General features: G+C 44.5%; 1 protein-coding gene across 1 annotated transcript in view; it reads left to right on the top strand.

Annotated features, from left to right (window-relative positions):
* The window catches only part of lrch1 (leucine-rich repeats and calponin homology (CH) domain containing 1), an 81,094-nt gene extending 71,868 nt beyond the window's left edge, over nucleotides 1-9,226 (top strand). Inside the window, exons 21-23 of the mRNA XM_048239420.1 lie at nucleotides 1,453-1,590; nucleotides 5,241-5,318; nucleotides 8,895-9,226. Of these exons, the coding sequence (XP_048095377.1) occupies nucleotides 1,453-1,590; nucleotides 5,241-5,318; nucleotides 8,895-9,182 (504 nt within the window). The 3' untranslated portion in view covers nucleotides 9,183-9,226. The remainder of the gene's footprint in view (nucleotides 1-1,452; nucleotides 1,591-5,240; nucleotides 5,319-8,894) is intronic.
* The last annotated feature ends 9,281 nt before the right edge of the window (nucleotides 9,227-18,507 follow it).

Here is an 18,507-nt window from a genome sequence, read left to right on the forward strand (position 1 = left end):
ACACACACACACACACACACACACACACATATATACAAATATATAAACACATATACATATTTACACACACACACATATACTAGGGCTGTAACGATATGCGATTTGAAAAATCGCGAACACTCGGAATCGATCGGAAATCGTAACATTCATATCCATGAACCTGTGTCGCGGTGTGAGAAGGCAGAATAGTGACACACCCTGTCTAGTGTTTCATGCAGTGGTTTGCAGCTTACGCGGCCGCATAAGCAACACACATCTCCCGCTTTACTTACTGGTAGCCTACGTTGTCCAAACATAAATAAATAAATCATAATTCTGTGTGCCTCATTGTTTTCATTGTAGACTATGTGTTCAACTTTACCAAACAGTATAGAAGTAAACCCCCTCTCCTTGCCCCACTCTCTCTCTCTCTCCCTCTCGCTGAATGGAAACGCACGACTCGGCCTGCACAAATAAAAAAAAACAGTCACAATCGTGAAAGCAAGGACGCATAGAAGACAACTAGCTAAATTACTATTAAATCCGCTTAGCATAATTAGCATGCTGCACACATTTGGTTAAAGCTCTTGCATTCAAGTTGACTGATCATCTCAATAGCAATGTTTCCCAAAAGGGCCTGTCCCAAGGAGAACAAGTATTACCTTGAAACTTAAACACACATGCGGAAACTGAACAGTCCAACCAGTAGACTAGACCAGTGTTTCTCAAACCTTTCCAGACCAAGGACCACTTAACAAATAAAAAAAAGCCTCAAGGACCACCTAGCTTAAAAAAAAAGTAGACCTACAACAGTATATTACACATTATTGTGTCAGAGAATTCATATGATTTAAACTGGCATAGCTTACATAGGCAGTGTTGCAGAACTGTTTGGATACAAGTTGATTTCAAGTTGGTTCAATATTGCAAACAACTGATCTATATTATATTTTACCACGTCTGCTCACGGACCACTTGGGATAGCTTGCAGACCACCAGTGGTCCCCGGACCACACTTTGAGAAACACTGGACTAGACTATGATAAGTTAGCCAACTTTGTTTACAATATTTTCCAGGCTTCAACCAGACAGCTGAATTAAAGAGGTAGAGTTGTAATAGAAATAGTAGCCTAGGCTATAGGATAATCTGGATAAAGTGTGCCATCATAAATATCTGACATTCAGTATTCTCTCTTTTTTATATCAGGATATAAAATAATACAGATGCAATATTATATTGTAATCATCTGGTGTTCCAAGAGGTGTTCCCCCCAACTACCCCCCTCAAAAAAAAATTAAAATTGAGGTTTGTATCGAACCGTGGGTCAAAAATCGTGATACAAACCGAATCGTGAGTTTGGTGTATTGTTATAGCCCTAACACATACTACACATGCAAACACATAACCTGTTTAAATGCCAGAGAATTAATGTGTGTGTGTGTGTGTGTGTGTGTGTGTGTGTGTGTGTGTAGAACATTGAGAGCAGACTGAAGGTGTCTCTCCCGGAGGACCTTGGCTCAGCCCTGATGGATGGAGTGGTGCTGTGCCATCTGGCCAATCACATCAGGCCGCGCTCCATCGCCAGCATCCATGTGCCCTCCCCCGCAGTGGTAAGCCACCAATCACAGCTCCCCTGCTACCCCTCTCCTCCAATCACAGCTCCCCCTGCTACCCCTCTCCTCCAATCACAGCTCCCCCTCTCCACCAATCACAAACTCGTTTTGAGCTGGTGCTGTGGCGAAGTCTGGACGACTGAATTGCGGAACTCCGAAAGAGACGGCGTACAAGTGTGTGTTCCATCTGATGACGTACGAGTGTGTGTTCCATCTGATGACGTACGAGTGTGTGTTCCATCTGATGACGTACGAGTGTGTGTTCCATCTGAAAGAGACGGCGTACGAAAGTGTGTGTTCCATCTGAAAGAGACGACGTACGAGTGTGTGTTCCATCTGATGACGTACGAGTGTGTGTTCCATCTGAAAGAGACGACGTACGAGTGTGTGTTCCATCTGATGATGTACGAGTGTGTGTTCCATCTGATGAGACGACGATCGATGACAGTGTGTGTTCCATCTGATGAGACGAATGAAAGTGTGTGTTCCATCTGATGACGAGAGTGTGAATCTATGAAAGAGACGTGGTGGGTGGTTCCATCTGATGATGTAACAGTGTGTGTTCCATCGAAAGTGTGTGTGTTCCATCTGGAAAAGATCTGATGACGACGTTTCCACGAGTGTGTGTTCCATCTGATGACGTACGAGCGTGTGTTCCATCTGAAAAGATGGCATCTGATGAATCTGATGCATATGTGTGTTCCATCTGATGTGTGTTCCATCTGGATGACGCACGAAAAGTGTGTTCCATCTGAAAGAGACGACGACGAAAGTGTTGTGTTCCATCTGATGACGCATGAGTGTGTGTTCCATCTGAAAGAGATGGCACGACGAAAGTGTGTGTTCCATCTGGATGACGCATTTGCGTGTGTTCCATCTGATGACGACTAGTGTGTATGTTCCATCTGATGACGACGTATCGAAAGTGTGTTCCATCTGATGAGCGTTACAAGTGTAAGGTTCCATCTGAAAGAGACGACGCGACGAAAGTGTGTGTTCCATCTGATGACGTAACGAATGTGTGTTCCATCTGTGACGAAGTGTTCCATCTGATGGCATTCCATCTGATGACGACGAAAGGTGTTCCATCTGAAAGAGATGGTGACGAAAGTGTGTTCCATCTGATGATGACGAAAGTCCATCTGAAAGAGGAGATGGCGACGAAAGTGTGTTCCATCTGATGACGCATTTATGTGTTCCATCTGATGAAGCACGAGTGTGTTCCATCTTATCTTTATTATGACGAAAGTGTGTGTTCCATCTGATGACGACGAAAGTGTGTGTTCCATCTGAAAGAAAGTTCCATCTGATTATGTACGAAAGTGTGTGTTCCATCTGAAAGAGACGGCATACAAGTGTGTTCCATCTGGATGACGTGACGAAAGGTGTTCCATCTGATGACGCGATTTGTGTGTTCCATCTGAAAGAGACGACGACGAGTGACAAATCTGATGATGTCACGAAAGTGTTTCCATCTGAAGATGGCGATGAGTGCGTATCTGATGATGTACGAGTGTGTTCCATCTGAAAGAGACGACGTAAAGTGTGTGTTCCTGATGACGATGAAAGTGTGTTCCATCTGATGACGCACGCGAGTGTTGTTCCATCTGAAAGAGACGACATAATGAAAGTGTGTTCCATCTGATGACGTCTTTAAGTGTGTTCCATCTGAAAGAGACGCATGTGACGAAAGTGTGTGTTCCATCTGATGACATACGAGTGTGTGTTCCATCTGGATGACGCACGCAGTGTGTGTTCCATCTGATGACGCATTGTGCGTGTGTTCCATCTGAAAGAGACGGGCGAAAGTGTGTGTTCCATCTGATGATGTAATGAAGGTGTGTTCCATCTGATGATGTACGAGTGTGTGTTCCATCTGAAAGAGACGACATACGAGTGTGTGTTCCATCTGATGACGTACGAGTGTGTGTTCCATCTGAAAGAGACGACATACGAGTGTGTGTTCCATCTGATGATGTAATGAATGTGTGTTCCATCTGAAAGAGACGACGACGCAGTGTAAAAGTGTTCCATCTGATGATGTGCAGTTGAAAGTGTGTGTTCCATCTGGATGACGCATTTGAGTGTGTGTTCCATCTGATGACGTCACGAGTGTGCGTTCCATCTGAAAGAGACGGTACGAAAGTGTGTTCCATCTGATGACGCATTCGAGTGTGTAGTTCCATCTGATGACGATGACGAAAGTGTGTTCCATCTGAAAGAGACCGCGGCGTGTTCCATCTGATGAGATGTATCGTTGTGTGTGCGTTCCATCTGAAAGAGACTACGACGAAAGTGTGTGTGTTCCATCTGATGACGCATTTGCGAGTGTGTGTTCCATCTGATGACGGTTTAGTGTGTTTCCATCTGAAAGAGACGGCGTGACGAGTGTCCATCTGATGACGACGAAAGCGTGTTCCATCTGATGATCGCATTTAGTGTGTGTTCCATCTGGATGACGCATTTGTGTGTTCCATCTGAAAGAGACGGCGTACGAGTGTGTGTTCCATCTGACGACGTACGAGTGTGTGTTCCATCTGATGACGTACGAGTGTGTGTTCCATCTGATGACGTACGAGTGTGTGTTCCATCTGATGACGTACGAGTGTGTGTTCCATCTGAAAGAGACGGCGTACGAGTGTGTGTTCCATCTGATGATGTGACGAAAGTGTAATTCCATCTGATGACGTCGAAAGTGTGTGTTCCATCTGAAAGAGACGGGCGCAAAGTGGCGTTCCATCTGATGACGACAGAAAGTGTGTGTTCTCCATCTGATGACGCATTTCCAGTGTGTGTTCCATCTGATGACGCATTTGTGTGTGTGTTTCCATCTGAAAGAGACGGCATTTGAAAGTGTGTGTTCCATCTGATGACGTACGAGTGTGTGTTCCATCTGAAAGAGACGGCGTACGAGTGTGTGTTCCATCTGATGACGTACGAGTGTGTGTTCCATCTGATGACGTACGAGTGTGTGTTCCATCTGATGATGTATGAGTGTGTGTTCCATTCCCTGGTTCACGTAGCAACGGCTCTTGATTACGTAACAACGGCTCTTGATTATTAGAAGCTATTGATGTTCACCACCTGAGGTTCTAATGTTCTCTAATGTTCACCAGCCTATTGTGTTCTAATGTTCTATAATGTTCACCAGCCTATTGTGTTCTAATGTTCTATAATGTCCACCACCCGAGGCAGCCTATTGTGTTCTAATGTTCTATAATGTGTACATCGAAACCGTTCCTAAAATCTGTATTAAAACATATCCGGCCTAGTGTGGACTTAGCAATAGACTCTCACACACACACTACCTGAATTCTCTCTTTCACACACACACACTACCTGAATTCTCTCTCTCACACACACACACCGACATATCTCTCTGTCTCTCTCTCTCTGACACACACACACTACCCAAACCCTTTCTCTCACACACTCCGACGGATCTCTCTCTCTTTCACACACACACACACACACACACTCCACCAAAACTCTCACACATCACACCACTAGAAGTCTATGTGCAGAATGCAAGTGAGCCTTCAGTCAGAGGTGTTTAATCATTTTCACTCTATGTGTTTGTCTGTGTGTGTGTGTGTGTGTGTGTGTGTGTGTGTGTCGTGTTGTGTGTGTGTGTGTGTGTGTTGCAGCCAAAGCTTAGTATGGCAAAATGCCGCAGAAATGTGGAGAACTTTCTGGATGCCTGTCGGAAGATGGGCGTGCCAGAGGTGAGTGACATCACTTCCTGTGTCCTTGACATCACTTCTCCCACCACTCCATATGCACTGAGCTCAGGAAACAGCATTCGCTTCACTCTTGAGTTCCACTTCACTCTGGAACACTCTTGAGTTCCACTTTACTTCGGAACACTCAAGTCCACTCAAGTCAAGTTCCTTGAATTTCCCCTTGGGATCAATAAAGTATCTATCTATCTATCTATCTATCTATCTATCTATCTAAGTCTTTAAACTAACACTAAGTCCTAACACCATGTGATGCAAACAAGCGTTAGCGCTAAAAATCTGTTTAATCACTTTGTTTTCAGTTGGAATGTCCTCATTGCACGCGACGCAAAGTTCTGAAGGAGCTCTTTGGCTAACGCTCCCCTTGCTAAGAGGCTGTTTTAGGCCATAAGGTCTATTTCTGAGGGAATGTGGTTTTTAAACGTGAGGCTAGTTCTCCTGAGCTCAGCAGGCTAGAGGACTCTGAGTTCTTCTGTGTGTGCTGGTCCACACATGTGCTTCACACACACACACACCCACACACACACCCACACACACACACACAGTCCCGCCCTGTTGGACCTGCTCACACACACACACACACACACAGTCCTGCCCTGTTGGACCTGCTCCACAGTGGTCCTCATGGGGTCTTCAAGCCGACTCGTGATGTCATCAAGCTAACTGGTGATGTCATCAAGCATCATGGTGACGTCATGGTGTTATGAAGCATACTAGTGACATCATCAGACTAACCTATGAGGTAATCAGGCATGTCTACAATGTGATGAGATCATGCAGTAACCTATGAAGTCACCAGTTTGGCTTATGACATCCTCCCCCTCACCCCACTTGTGAGTAATATTGCATCATTCCATTCCCCCTTGGCTACTGCAGCTGATGCTGTTGCTATGGTGACATTTGGACAGAAGCTGGATGGGGGGGTGGGGGGTTCAATCAGTACAAATACAGTCAGGAGAGGTGGGGGGGTCAATCGGTACAAATACAGTCAGGGCGGGGGTATAATCAGTACAAATACAGTCAGGAGAGGTGGGTGGTGGGTGGGGGGTGTGTGTGTCTGGTTGAACAGTGTATTAATTAAATGATGTGTGTGTGTGTGTGTGTGTGTCTGGTTGAACAGTGTATTAATTAAATGATGTGTGTGACAACACGGAAGTACTCATCTATTGAGTGTTGAGTGTGTGTGACACCATGTATGAAGTGTGTGTGTGTGTGAGATACGCATATGAGTTGTTTTCTGGACACTGCTCTAGAGCATTTTTTTTTCTCTCTGAAAATTCCAGCTTTAAGCCTCTTGTTAGCTGATGGCTAATGCTAAAGGTTCTTCTGCTTAACGCTAATGACTGTATTCACTAATTCTAGCTAATATTAATAGTTTAGCTTCTTAACGCTAATGACTATTCACTAATGCTAAGGGTGATTCTAAGCTAATATTGATAGTTTAGCTTCTTAACGCTAATGACTGTATTCACTAACGCTAAGGGTGATTCTAAGCTAATATTGATAGTTTAGCTTCTTAATGCTAAAGGCTGCTTTGCTAATGTTAATGGCTTAGCTTTTCAATGCTAAAGGCTGCTTGTAATGTTCATTGCTTGGCTTAGAGTTGCTTCTCAAGGCTTAAGGCTGTGATATCAAGCATCAATGGCTGATAACTGCTTGGAGTTTGCTCATGAAACTACTTGCTGTAATTGCTAACACTAACCTTGCATTCTGGCCACAAGCTTTCACATTCTGTACTAGCTAACGCTAAGCTAGCATTCTGGCCACAAGCTTTCACCTGCTGTTATAGCTAACGCTTACCTAGCATCCTGGCCATAAGCTTTCACCTACTACTCATGCTATTCTCACATCATACACCATGCGTCTGCCTTCTGAGAGAGAGAGAGAAAGGGATAGAGATATGGGGAGGGACAGAAAAAGAGTGAGAGACAGTGAGAGAGAGGTCTGATAAAGATAGATAAGAGATAGTTGTAGCCTAGTTACTTAATAATCCAGTTTCTCACTCAATTGTTTATCATTAATCCGCCATCTCGCTGGATCCCAAAGTACTGAACACCAACGGCAGTCGAAACACTGTCACGCCAACGGAAGCCCACTGACTGGCTGTATGATCATTGCATACGCAATATGCACACAATTGCGATATGTAGCCAAGTTATATTCATTTATCAGCATTGCAGTGCTACAGAATGTAGCCTACCCACAAACAGGTCACAGACCATTCCAGCAGCTGACAGGTAGCCTAATGCTATCCCTACACCATAAGAAACATGAAACCTGTAACTCACCCATTAGAAATTCACTCTAATGAGCATTCTGTTCAGCAAAGTTATTCACGATAGAACTGAAATCCAACTTCCTAGCAAAAGGTTAAAAGTTCCTCCCGGTGAGAATGGATATTGATGCTCATTGTGAATCAGCTCACATCACCATGTTACAACAGACTTTGCATTCTAGTGAGTTATAACAATGTTGATATGCGTTGTTGGTTTGATGCATGTCTAAGCTATAGGATATAACGTATGTTTCAATGATGAAGATAATCTGCAAGCAGTAGAATAATCTGCAAGTGGTAGGATAATCTGCAAGCGGTAGGATAATCTGCAAGCGGTAGGATAATCAAGATAAACTCCGTCATGCGCCTGATATGTAGGTAGATGTTTTGCGGATCGTTAAATAGTTTTCTATTGAAATGTCAACAACAGGCAAAATAATGTTGGTCCCAAGTCAGTAAACAACGTCATGCCAATGGCTGAATGTAGGCCTGCTACCAATGCCAAACTTGAAATTCCGAATATTAACAACGTAGCCTAACTCTTTGAATTTTGCACCCTGGTTAGAAAACAACTCAAAAGTAAAGTAAGGAGTAACAAGTTATTTTCCAAAAGGACTAACAATACTAACGATAAATAGACATTTGCCTACATTTAAAGAAGTTACTAGTAACTAGTAACTTGTAACTTTTTTTGAGTAACAAACCCCAACACTGGTAGTCAGCTATTCATTAGTTAGTCTCAGTGCTCTGAGTCTTAACCCCTTAATTCCGCTGATCGTAAACATCTACCTGCTGTGCCAATGGTGGCCACACCCTCTCTGCATCTTGTGTTTTACTCCACACACAGTGTAACGTTTAGCCTTCCTCTCTCAGAATGCCCACACAGTGTAACGTTTAGCGCTACTCTCTCAGAATGCCCACACAGTGTAACGTTTAGCCTTCCTCTCCAGAATGCCCACAGTGTAACGTTTACGCCACTCTCTCACCCACACGGTGTAACGTTTAGCCTTCCTCTCCAGAATGCCCACACGGTGTAACGTTTTAGATGGAATGCCCACACAGTGTAAGGTTTAGCGCTACTCTTCACCTCTTTAACTCTCTGTTCTTCTCCTTTGGCGGATGGACAATCTCTCTCCTCTCCTCCCTCTCTCCTCCCTCTCCCCACTCTCTCCCTCCCTCTTTTCCTCTCTTCCTCTCCTCCCTCTCCCTCTCCTCCCCTCTCTCCTCTCCTCCCCTCCCTCCCTCCCTCTCTCCTTCCTCTCCTCTCTCCTCCCTCCCTCTCTCAGTCGTCTCTGTGTTCGGCGTACGACGTCCTGCAGTGCCGGCTACGTCCAGTAGGGGCCGCCGTGTGCTCTGTGCTGGAGTGCGTCAGCACGGCCGAGAGAGAGGGGGAGGGAGGGAAGGAGAGGAGGGAGGATGGAGAGAGAGAGAAGGGGAGAGAAGTGGAGAGAGAGAAGACCTCTCTGGCCCCTCCCCCTACATGGCGGATCTGGGATCTGATTGGCTCCAGCTTGCTCCACCTACTCTGTCTCCTGCTTCTGTTCCTGGCCTACAGCTGGAGTGAACTCACCTAGTACACACACACACACACACACACACCTGACACACACACACACATCTAATACACACACACACACACACCTAGTACACACACATCTAATAACATCTAATACACACACACAACACACACACCTAACACACACACACACATACACGCACACACACCTAACACACACACACCACACATACACACCTAATACACACACTTACCTAATACACACACACAGCTAATAAGACAAACACAATAATAACACCTAATAATAATAATAATAATAATAACCTAATACTAATAATAATACATACCTAGTAATAATAATAATAACACACATACATACATACTCACTACTACCACCTAATAATAATAATAATCTCACAATAATAATAATCTCCCTTAGGCAATACACCTAATGCAATAATACACACACACCTAATGCACACAAACATAATACACACACACATAATACACACTAGGGCTGTAACTTTTGAAAAAACTCATTCGAACGGATATCAAATATCGAGCAATGTATTCGAATATATTTGAATATCTAGTCGTCGCAAAAAAAGAGACACACCGTATTAACAAAACGTATTAACAACGTATTAACAACGTATTGTCTGACAGTCATAAACAGTAACCTACTTAGGCTCTAGCCTGTCTGAAAAAAAAAAAACGTAATCTATATGAAGTGACATAGCCTATCACAAAATTAGGCTACATGGGAAAAAAAACAGAATCGGAACAGCAGGGCACAAACAAACAAACATAAACAGCACGGCACAAACAAACGTGACAACCTAGACAGCAGCGGGAGTAAAGCCTAGCCTATCCGAATTCATTTCTTAATGTTATTGGCTAGAAACACCAATCTATTTGATCTGGGTCAGGTGCGGCCCCTCTTTTTATTGACCACATTCCGGCACACACAGGTATTTGCACGTTAATGTTGAGAGAAGTGTGTGTGTGTGTGTGTGTGTGTGGGTATTTTTAGTATTTTGCCCCACCCTCAACGGCGCGGTTGCTGTCTGCGGGGAGAGGAGATTCAGTCATGTAGTTTTGTTGAAGCTCCTGGATACCATTAGTGTTGCGTATGGCTGAGTTGATCGATTTATACATGTCCCCAAACAAGCTTCCCACCTAAGGCCGCAGCCACACTCTTCCCTCTGTTGCGCGGTCGCCATCGGTCTCACTCTCAGCTTCCTTCAGCTCCTGAGATAAGCGTCCAATTACGTGGTGTTTCTGCCCAACCAGGCGAAAGGTGGACCAAGCGGCTGAACCGGGAGTCCAGAAGAGCGGCTTTATTGACGAGCATCCATACGGTGTTGTTTTCATTGTAGCTTTGTAGGTTTTAAATCGTCGACCATCCTGGCTAAGAATAATGGAAATAATCAAATAAATTAATCAATGATTGTATCTGAAACGAATTGTTTTGTTTTTAGCTCCTGTTATTAACTGTCATATTTCGATAGGTTATATCAATAGGCTTGGGAAATGAGGCCGTTAAGGTTAAGCATTAGCCTGTGCTAAAAGTCACACGATGTTGGACGCGGTTGTGCAGGACAGTGTGCAGTCACACGATGTTGGATGCGGTTGTGCAGGACAGTGTGCAGTCACACGATGTTGGATGCGGTTGTGCAGGACAGTGTGCAGTCACACGATGTTGGATGCGGTTGTGCAGGACAGTGTGCAGTCACGCGATGTTGGACGCCTGGCAATGCTCTGGCCGTCTGCTGCACCTCTGACTCTGCTGCCTCATTTGGATGGTAACTCGACAGGTGAGTGTGAAGATTTGATGTCGAGGATGCGTAAGTAAACGTTTTTTTGCAAAGACAGCAAACTACCCTATCTTTCATGGTTACTTTGAGTTGGGTTGGGGTTAGTTAGGATGGAGTTGGGTTCACTTTACCATCTACGGTGTAGAACCCAAAATATTTCCAGATTGAATTTCCCCTGGGGATCAATAAAGTATCTATCTATCTATCTATCTAGATGCCACTTTTTAGGGTAGTTGGGGTCGTAACTGTCCGCTCAAATCTTCCATTTTCTAAATAAAACAGTGTGGCGATAACTCGCTTGATTTGGTCATGGGCCTTCGCTAAACAGGGCGGCTATTGAGAGGGCTCTGGCTCCAGTTGTTACTGTGGCTACTGGCTATTGGCTATTATTGGCTTGATTGGGTCATGGGCCGACGCTACAATACGTTTAAAGCACCCGCTACTGGATGAGATGGCAAACAATAAAATAACAAACAAACAATCTAATCATAGACTGTAAAATACGCTACACATGGCACTTTAACAAACAATTAGTTTATTTATAGTTCGATTACGGATATTTCACGTCATGTTCGAATGCATATTCGGATATTGAATAAAAAGTAACAGCCCTAATACACACACACATCTAGCACACACACACACATAATACTGACTAACACACATACATAGTACACACACACACACCTAATACACGCAATACACACTCAGACACATACAGACAAATAAATTCTAGCACAAAACAAAACACTCAGAACACTTAACACAAACACACTTAAGACAACATATCTTTTGCTCACACACACACACACACACACACACACACACACACATTCCTAACATTGTCTTCTAGACACACACACACACACACACATTGTGATTGCTTCAGTATTAGTGGTGTTGAGTGGCATCTTATGTATTACTTATTATTATTTATTAAATTATCCCTTACTTATTTATTGTTAAAATCTTATATTTAATGTATTTATTTGTTTACTCTCAAAGGTAAGATTTAACTTTACAGTCATTAGTCATAATTTATTAATGATTTGGCGCAGAATATGACCAACCTACACACACACACATTCCTAACATTGTCTTCTAGACACACACACACACACACACTATACACACAAAACAATAAAATAACAAACAAACAATCTAATCATAGACTGTAAAATACGCTACACATGGCACTTTAACAAACGATTAGTTTATTTATAGTTCGATTACGGATATTTCACGTCATGTTCGAATGCATATTCGGATATTGAATAAAAGTAACTCTTTTGATCCCGTGAAATTTGGTCTCTGCATTTACCCCAATCCGTGAATTGAAACACACTCCAAGCACACGAGTGTACACAGTGAGGTGGAAACTTAATCCTAAGCAGTGGGCTTTAAAATTAACAGCGGTAGCTCGAGGGAGCAGTGAGGGGGATGAGTGCCTTGCTCAAAGAGCACCAGCCGTGCCTACTGGCGGTGGGGATTGGACGGCAACCCTCCAGTTACAGGTCCGAAGTGCTAACCAGTAGGCCACGGCTGCCCCACTAAGAGAGAGCACTGTGTTGGCTAGGAAACAAACCCGGGTCAACTGCTTGGAAGGCAGCTATGCTGACAACTACACCATCAACGCCACCTAGACACACACACACACACACACATCTGTGTGGTTGGCATATTCTGTATCGGTAAAGACTTGAATTCTTTCATATTTTTATGAACTATTTATATTTATATTAATTCCTCATTCACATCATGCTTATTGAGTGTGCTAGTGCATAGGCTCTTCTGCCCACACACACACACACACACACACCCTCCAAACGCACTGGCAACATATATATTATATTACACACTGACTTTCACCCACAAGATCTTCTCCCTCTCACAGACAAAGGAACACACACGCATGCATTAGTGTAAGAGTGTGTGTGTGTGTGTGTGTGTGAGAGAGAGAGAGAGAGAGATGAGGCGGGTGTGTATTGTCTGAAGGGCGTGTGTGTGTGTGTGTGTGAGATGAGGCGGGTGTGTATTGTCTGAAGGGCGTGTGTGTGTGTGTGTGTGTGTGTGTGTGAGAGGTGAGGAGGGTGTGTATTGTCTGAAGGGCGTGTGTGTGTGTGTGTGCGTGTGTGTGTGAGAGGTGAGGAGGGTGTGTATTGTCTGAAGGGCATGTGTGTGTGTGAGAGATGAGGCGGGTGTGTATTGTCTGAAGGGCGTGTGTGTGTGTGTGTGTGTGAGAGGTGAGGAGGGTGTGTATTGTCTGAAGGCGTGTGTGTGTGTGTGAGAGGTGAGGAGGGAGTGTATTGTCTGAAGGGCATGTGTGTGTGTGTGTGTGTGTGTGTGAGAGGTGAGGAGGGTGTGTATTGTCTGAAGGGCATGTGTGTGTGTGTGTGTGAGAGGTGAGGAGGGAGTGTATTGTCTGAAGGGCATGTGTGTGTGTGTGTGTGTGTGAGAAGGTGAGGAGGGTGTGTATTGTCTGAAGGGCATGTGTGTGTGTGAGAGGTGAGGAGGGAGTGTATTGTCTGAAGGGCTATCTACTGTATCACGTGTAAGAGCTGCCAGCTGCCAAACTCTTAAGCACCAGCAGGGGGCACTACTTCACTACTGAACTTCCACTCCCCCCTCTCTCTCTATCCTTTCTTTTCTTCCTTCTCTACTGAACTTCCACTCCCCCTCTCTCTCGTCCTCTCTTTTCTTCCTTCTCTTCCTTTTCTCCCTCTCTCTCCCACACCTGAGAATGGGGTGAACAAAATCAAACCAGGAAATGAAATATAAAAAGCCCCTCCCACCAGTCACCTCACAGCCAATCCCTGCCCAGGTCTTCTCATTCTCTCATCTGATTGGCCACTGGCAGTTCTGCTCCTGGCTTCTGTTGTGGTGAATTACCATGGTTACAGCAACCATTTTGTAAGAACGGATGTGCGTGTGTGAGTTTTACGAACGACGACGACGATGATGATGATGATGATGATGCTCATGGTTAATCATGATGAATATAAATAAATGAAGTTTTTTTTTGTTGTTGTTTTTATGGTAGTGTTTGTCTTCTGCGCACACACACACACACATGCACACACACACACACACACACATGCACACACACACACACACACACCTCACACACACACACACACACACAGTCGTGACTAAGTATGTTGTGTAGAATCACGCGCACACACACACACACACTGCCTGTGAGAAGAGTAGAGTGAACAGACCTCTTCTCTCACACACTATGTGAGTGTGTGATCTCTCTCTCTCTCACACACACACACATAGTAGAGGTAACAGAATGTTTGATTAGTTGAGAAGAGAATGTGTGTGTGTGTGTGCACAGAGAGTCATTAAGTGGTATGTCTTGTATAATGGAGTAAATATATCTGAAACTCACTCACTCTCTCTCTCACACACACACACAGAGCATGTTCCGATCCCCATGACTGTGGATATTGATGTGTGTGTGTTAAATAACTGGATATTGATGTGTGTGTTAAATAACTGGATATTGATGTGTGTGTGTGTGTGTGTTAAATAACTGGATATTGATGTGTGTGTGTGTTAAATAACTGGATATTGATGTGTGTGTGTGTGTTAAATAACTGGATATTGATGTGTGTGTTAAATAACTGGAGATTGATGTGTGTGTGTGTGTTAAATAACTGGATATTGATGTGTGTGTGTGTGTGTGTGTGTTAATAACTGGAGATTGATGTGTGTGTGTGTGTGTGTGTGTGTTAAATAACTGGATTGTTTAAAGTTTGTATCATCAATATTTTGTTTTATTCCCCTCCTCTCTCTCTCCTCTCTATCCTCCTCTCTGCATCTCATCTGTCTGCCCCCCTCTCTCTCTCCTCTCTATCCTCCTCTCTGCATCTCTCTCTTGTCTTGTCTCTCTGCATCTCATCTGTCTGCCCCCCCTCTCTCCTCTCTATCCTCCTCTCTGCATCTCTCTCTCTCTCTTGTCTTGTCTCTGCATCTCATCTGTCTGCCCCCCCTCTCTCTCCTCTCTATCCCTTCCCTTCTGCATTCTCTTTGTCTTGTCTCTCTCTGCATCTCATCTGTCTGCCCCCCCTCTCTCTCTCCTCTCTATCCTCCTCTCTGCATCTCTCTCTTGTCTTGTCTCTCTGCATCTCATCTGTCTGCCCCCCCTCTCTCTCTCCTCTCTATCCTCCTCTCTCTGCATCTCTCTTGTCTTGTCTCTCTCTGCATCTCATCTGTCTGCCCCTCTCTCTCCTCTCTATCCTCCTCTCTCTGCATCTCTCTTGTCTTGTCTCTGCATCTCATCTGTCTGCCTCCTCTCTCTCTCCTCTCATCCTCCTCTGCATCTCTTGTCTTGTCTCTCTGCATCTCATCTGTCTGCCCCTCTCTCTCTCCTCTATCCTCCTCTCTCTGCATCTCTTGTCTTGTCTCTCTCTGCATCTCATCTGTCTGCCCCCTCTCTCTCCTCTCTATCCTCCTCTGCATCTCTCTTGTCTTGTCTCTCTGCATCTCATCTGTCTGCCCCTCTCTCTCTCCCCCCTCTCTCTCCTCTCTCTCTCTCTCTTGTCTTGTCTCTCTCTGCATCTCATCTGTCTGCCCCCCCTCTCTCTCCTCTCTATCCTCCTCTCTGCATCTCTCTCTTGTCTTGTCTCTCTGCATCTCATCTGCCCCCCCTCTCTCTCTCCTCTCTATCCTCCTCTCTGCATCTCTCTCTTGTCTTGTCTCTCTGCATCTCATCTGTCTGCCCCTCTCTCTCTCCTCTCTCTATCCTCCTCTGCATCTCTCTCTTGTCTTGTCTCTCTGCATCTCATCTGTCTGCCCCCCCTCTCTCTCTCCTCTCTATCCTCCTCTCTGCATCTCTCTCTTGTCTTGTCTCTCTGCATCTCATCTGTCTGCCCCCCCTCTCTCTCTCCTCTCTATCCTCCTCTGCATCTCTCTTGTCTTGTCTCTCTGCATCTCATCCTGTCTGCCCCCCCTCTCTCTCTCCTCTCTATCCTCCTCTCTGCATCTCTCTCTTGTCTTGTCTCTCTGCATCTCATCTGTCTGCCCCCCCTCTCTCTCTCCTCTCTATCCTCCTCTCTGCATCTCTCTCTTGTCTTGTCTCTCTGCATCTCATCTGTCTGCCCCCCTCTCTCTCTCCTCTCTATCCTCCTCTCTGCATCTCTCTCTTGTCTTGTCTCTCTGCATCTCATCTGTCTGCACCCCTTCTCTCCTCTCTATCCTTCTCCCTCCCCTCTCTCTCCCCCTTCTCTCTCCCCCCCTCTCTCTCTCCTCTCTATCCTCCTCTCTGCATCTCTCTCTTGTCTTGTCTCTCTGCATCTCATCTGTCTGCCCCCCCTCTCTCTCTCCTCTCTATCCTCCTCTCTGCATCTCTCTCTTGTCTTGTCTCTCTGCATCTCATCTGTCTGCACCCCCTCTCTCTCTCCTCTCTATCCTTCTCTCTCTATCCTTCCCCCCCTCTATCCTTCTCTCCTCTCTATCCTTCTCCCTCCCTCTCTCTCCCCCCCCTCTCTCCTTCTCTCCCCCCTCTCTCTCTCCTCTCTATCCTTCTCTCTCTATCCTTCCCCCCCTCTATCCTTCTCTCCCCCCTCCCTCTCTCTCTCCTTCTCTCCGTCTCTCTATCCCCCTCTCTCTCTCAGGTGCAGTTGTGTCTTCCTCATCATGTGCTGGAGGAGAGGGGGGGGTTAAAAGTGTGTGTGACAGTGCAGGCCCTTGTGGACACTGCAGAAACACACACAGACACACACACCTGCATATAAGGCAAGGCTTTTACACACCTGCACACACACACACACACACACACACACACACACACACACACACACACATCTGCATATAGGGCAAGTCTTTTCACACACACACACACACACACACACCCACACACACACAAGTTTGACAAGTCAAATCTCAAACACACATATGCCAGTCCAGTGGACACACACACACCTGGGTTCACTTTGCCACACAGACACACACCTGGGTTCGCTTTACCACACAGAGACATGCACACACACACCTGGGTTGACTGCCACACACATGCGAGCTATTTCTTCATCTCTGATTGGACGGGAGGCATTCTATGAGTCATCACGAGTGGCCATATGTGGAGTGGAGGATGAAGAGAAAGAACGATAGAACACACAGAAAACACACTTTTGTATCTTAAAACTAAATGAGTTGGAAACACAGAAAACACACTTTTGTATTTTAAAAACTAAATGAGTTGCTAATGGAACTGTTGTATAAAAGCAATATGACACTCGTGGTGGTGGTGAAGGATATCCACACGGCTCTAACACACTCGTGGTGGTGAAGGATATTCACACGGCTGTGCAGTACAGCTGTACCGATATCCTTCACCATCCCCACCACCACTCGTGTCATATTGCTTAAGTATACACATAAATAGGGCTGTCAAAATAACTGATTAATTTCAATTAATTAATTTGAGAAAAAATAAATGATTAAAAAAAAATTAGTGCAGATTAATCGGTCCATTGTGACCTTTGACCCCGAGCCATTCTAGCCAGTAAAAATTTGACCCGAAATGAAGGAGAGAGAAGAAAACGTGCTGCCTGGATCATTGATTGGAACATTTACTTTTAAAAACGCCTGATGGTGTTGATAAAAAATAAAGTGTTGATTAAAATAAAGTCCTCTGCAATGTCTGCAGCAAGGAATTTGCATATCACCAGAGTTCATCAACTCTATAGTCCCATATCAATGCAAAGAAATAAGTGTTGACATTGAGGGGAGTGTTAATTTATTTTCAATGTGTCCCCTAGGTTATATCTGTGGCCTGAAATGCCTTGTATGTGAAAAAAAACTTCTTCCCAAGCACTGCTGAATTTATTTCCTCAGCATATTAGGTCATATCATAGATTATTATGGCAACAGTGAAAATAATAATGAAAGAGTTTTTGAACTTAAATGTCACTAATGCTGATTATTCAATTATTCATTTGAATTTAAATATTTAAAATACTTTCACAGCAAAAATTATATATGCGATTAATTAATCACAGAGTATGTAATTAATTAGATTATTTTTTTTAATCGATTGACAGCCCTACACATAAACACACACACACGCACACTTTGCTTTGCCAGACTCAAGGGATTCGCCTTGTTGTTTAACATTTAGTATACATACACAGCACTCGAGTTGAGGGGGGATGGCCTCCCCCTTTGAAATGAAGATGGTCAAAATCATCCCCCATTTGAAATAAAGATGGTCAAAATCATCCCCCTTCTAAAACGGCCATCCCCCCTTCCCATCCCCTGATATTTTATCAATGAACGTGGAAATATTACCACTATTTCAACATTTAGCTTTTGCGAATATTGAATAGGCTAAAATGCTGTCGGCGAGGGGAACATGCACATATAATGACACGGCCAGGATTGGAAATTCGTTGCCCCTTGCGTTGATCGTGATGCCCCTTTGAAAATCGAAGCTTCACAGGCAACTGTGGCCTTGGTGCCCCCTTCATTCAATATTCTGCTTTGCGTCCGACTAATACTGTTTTTTATCTTAGCATTCACAGCGCAAATTAATTTAGTCTTTTACACAGTGCAGAGGAG

The sequence above is a fragment of the Alosa alosa genome, chromosome 3 (assembly GCF_017589495.1).
Source record: "Alosa alosa isolate M-15738 ecotype Scorff River chromosome 3, AALO_Geno_1.1, whole genome shotgun sequence".
In the NCBI taxonomy this organism is placed as follows: domain Eukaryota; kingdom Metazoa; phylum Chordata; class Actinopteri; order Clupeiformes; family Clupeidae; genus Alosa; species Alosa alosa.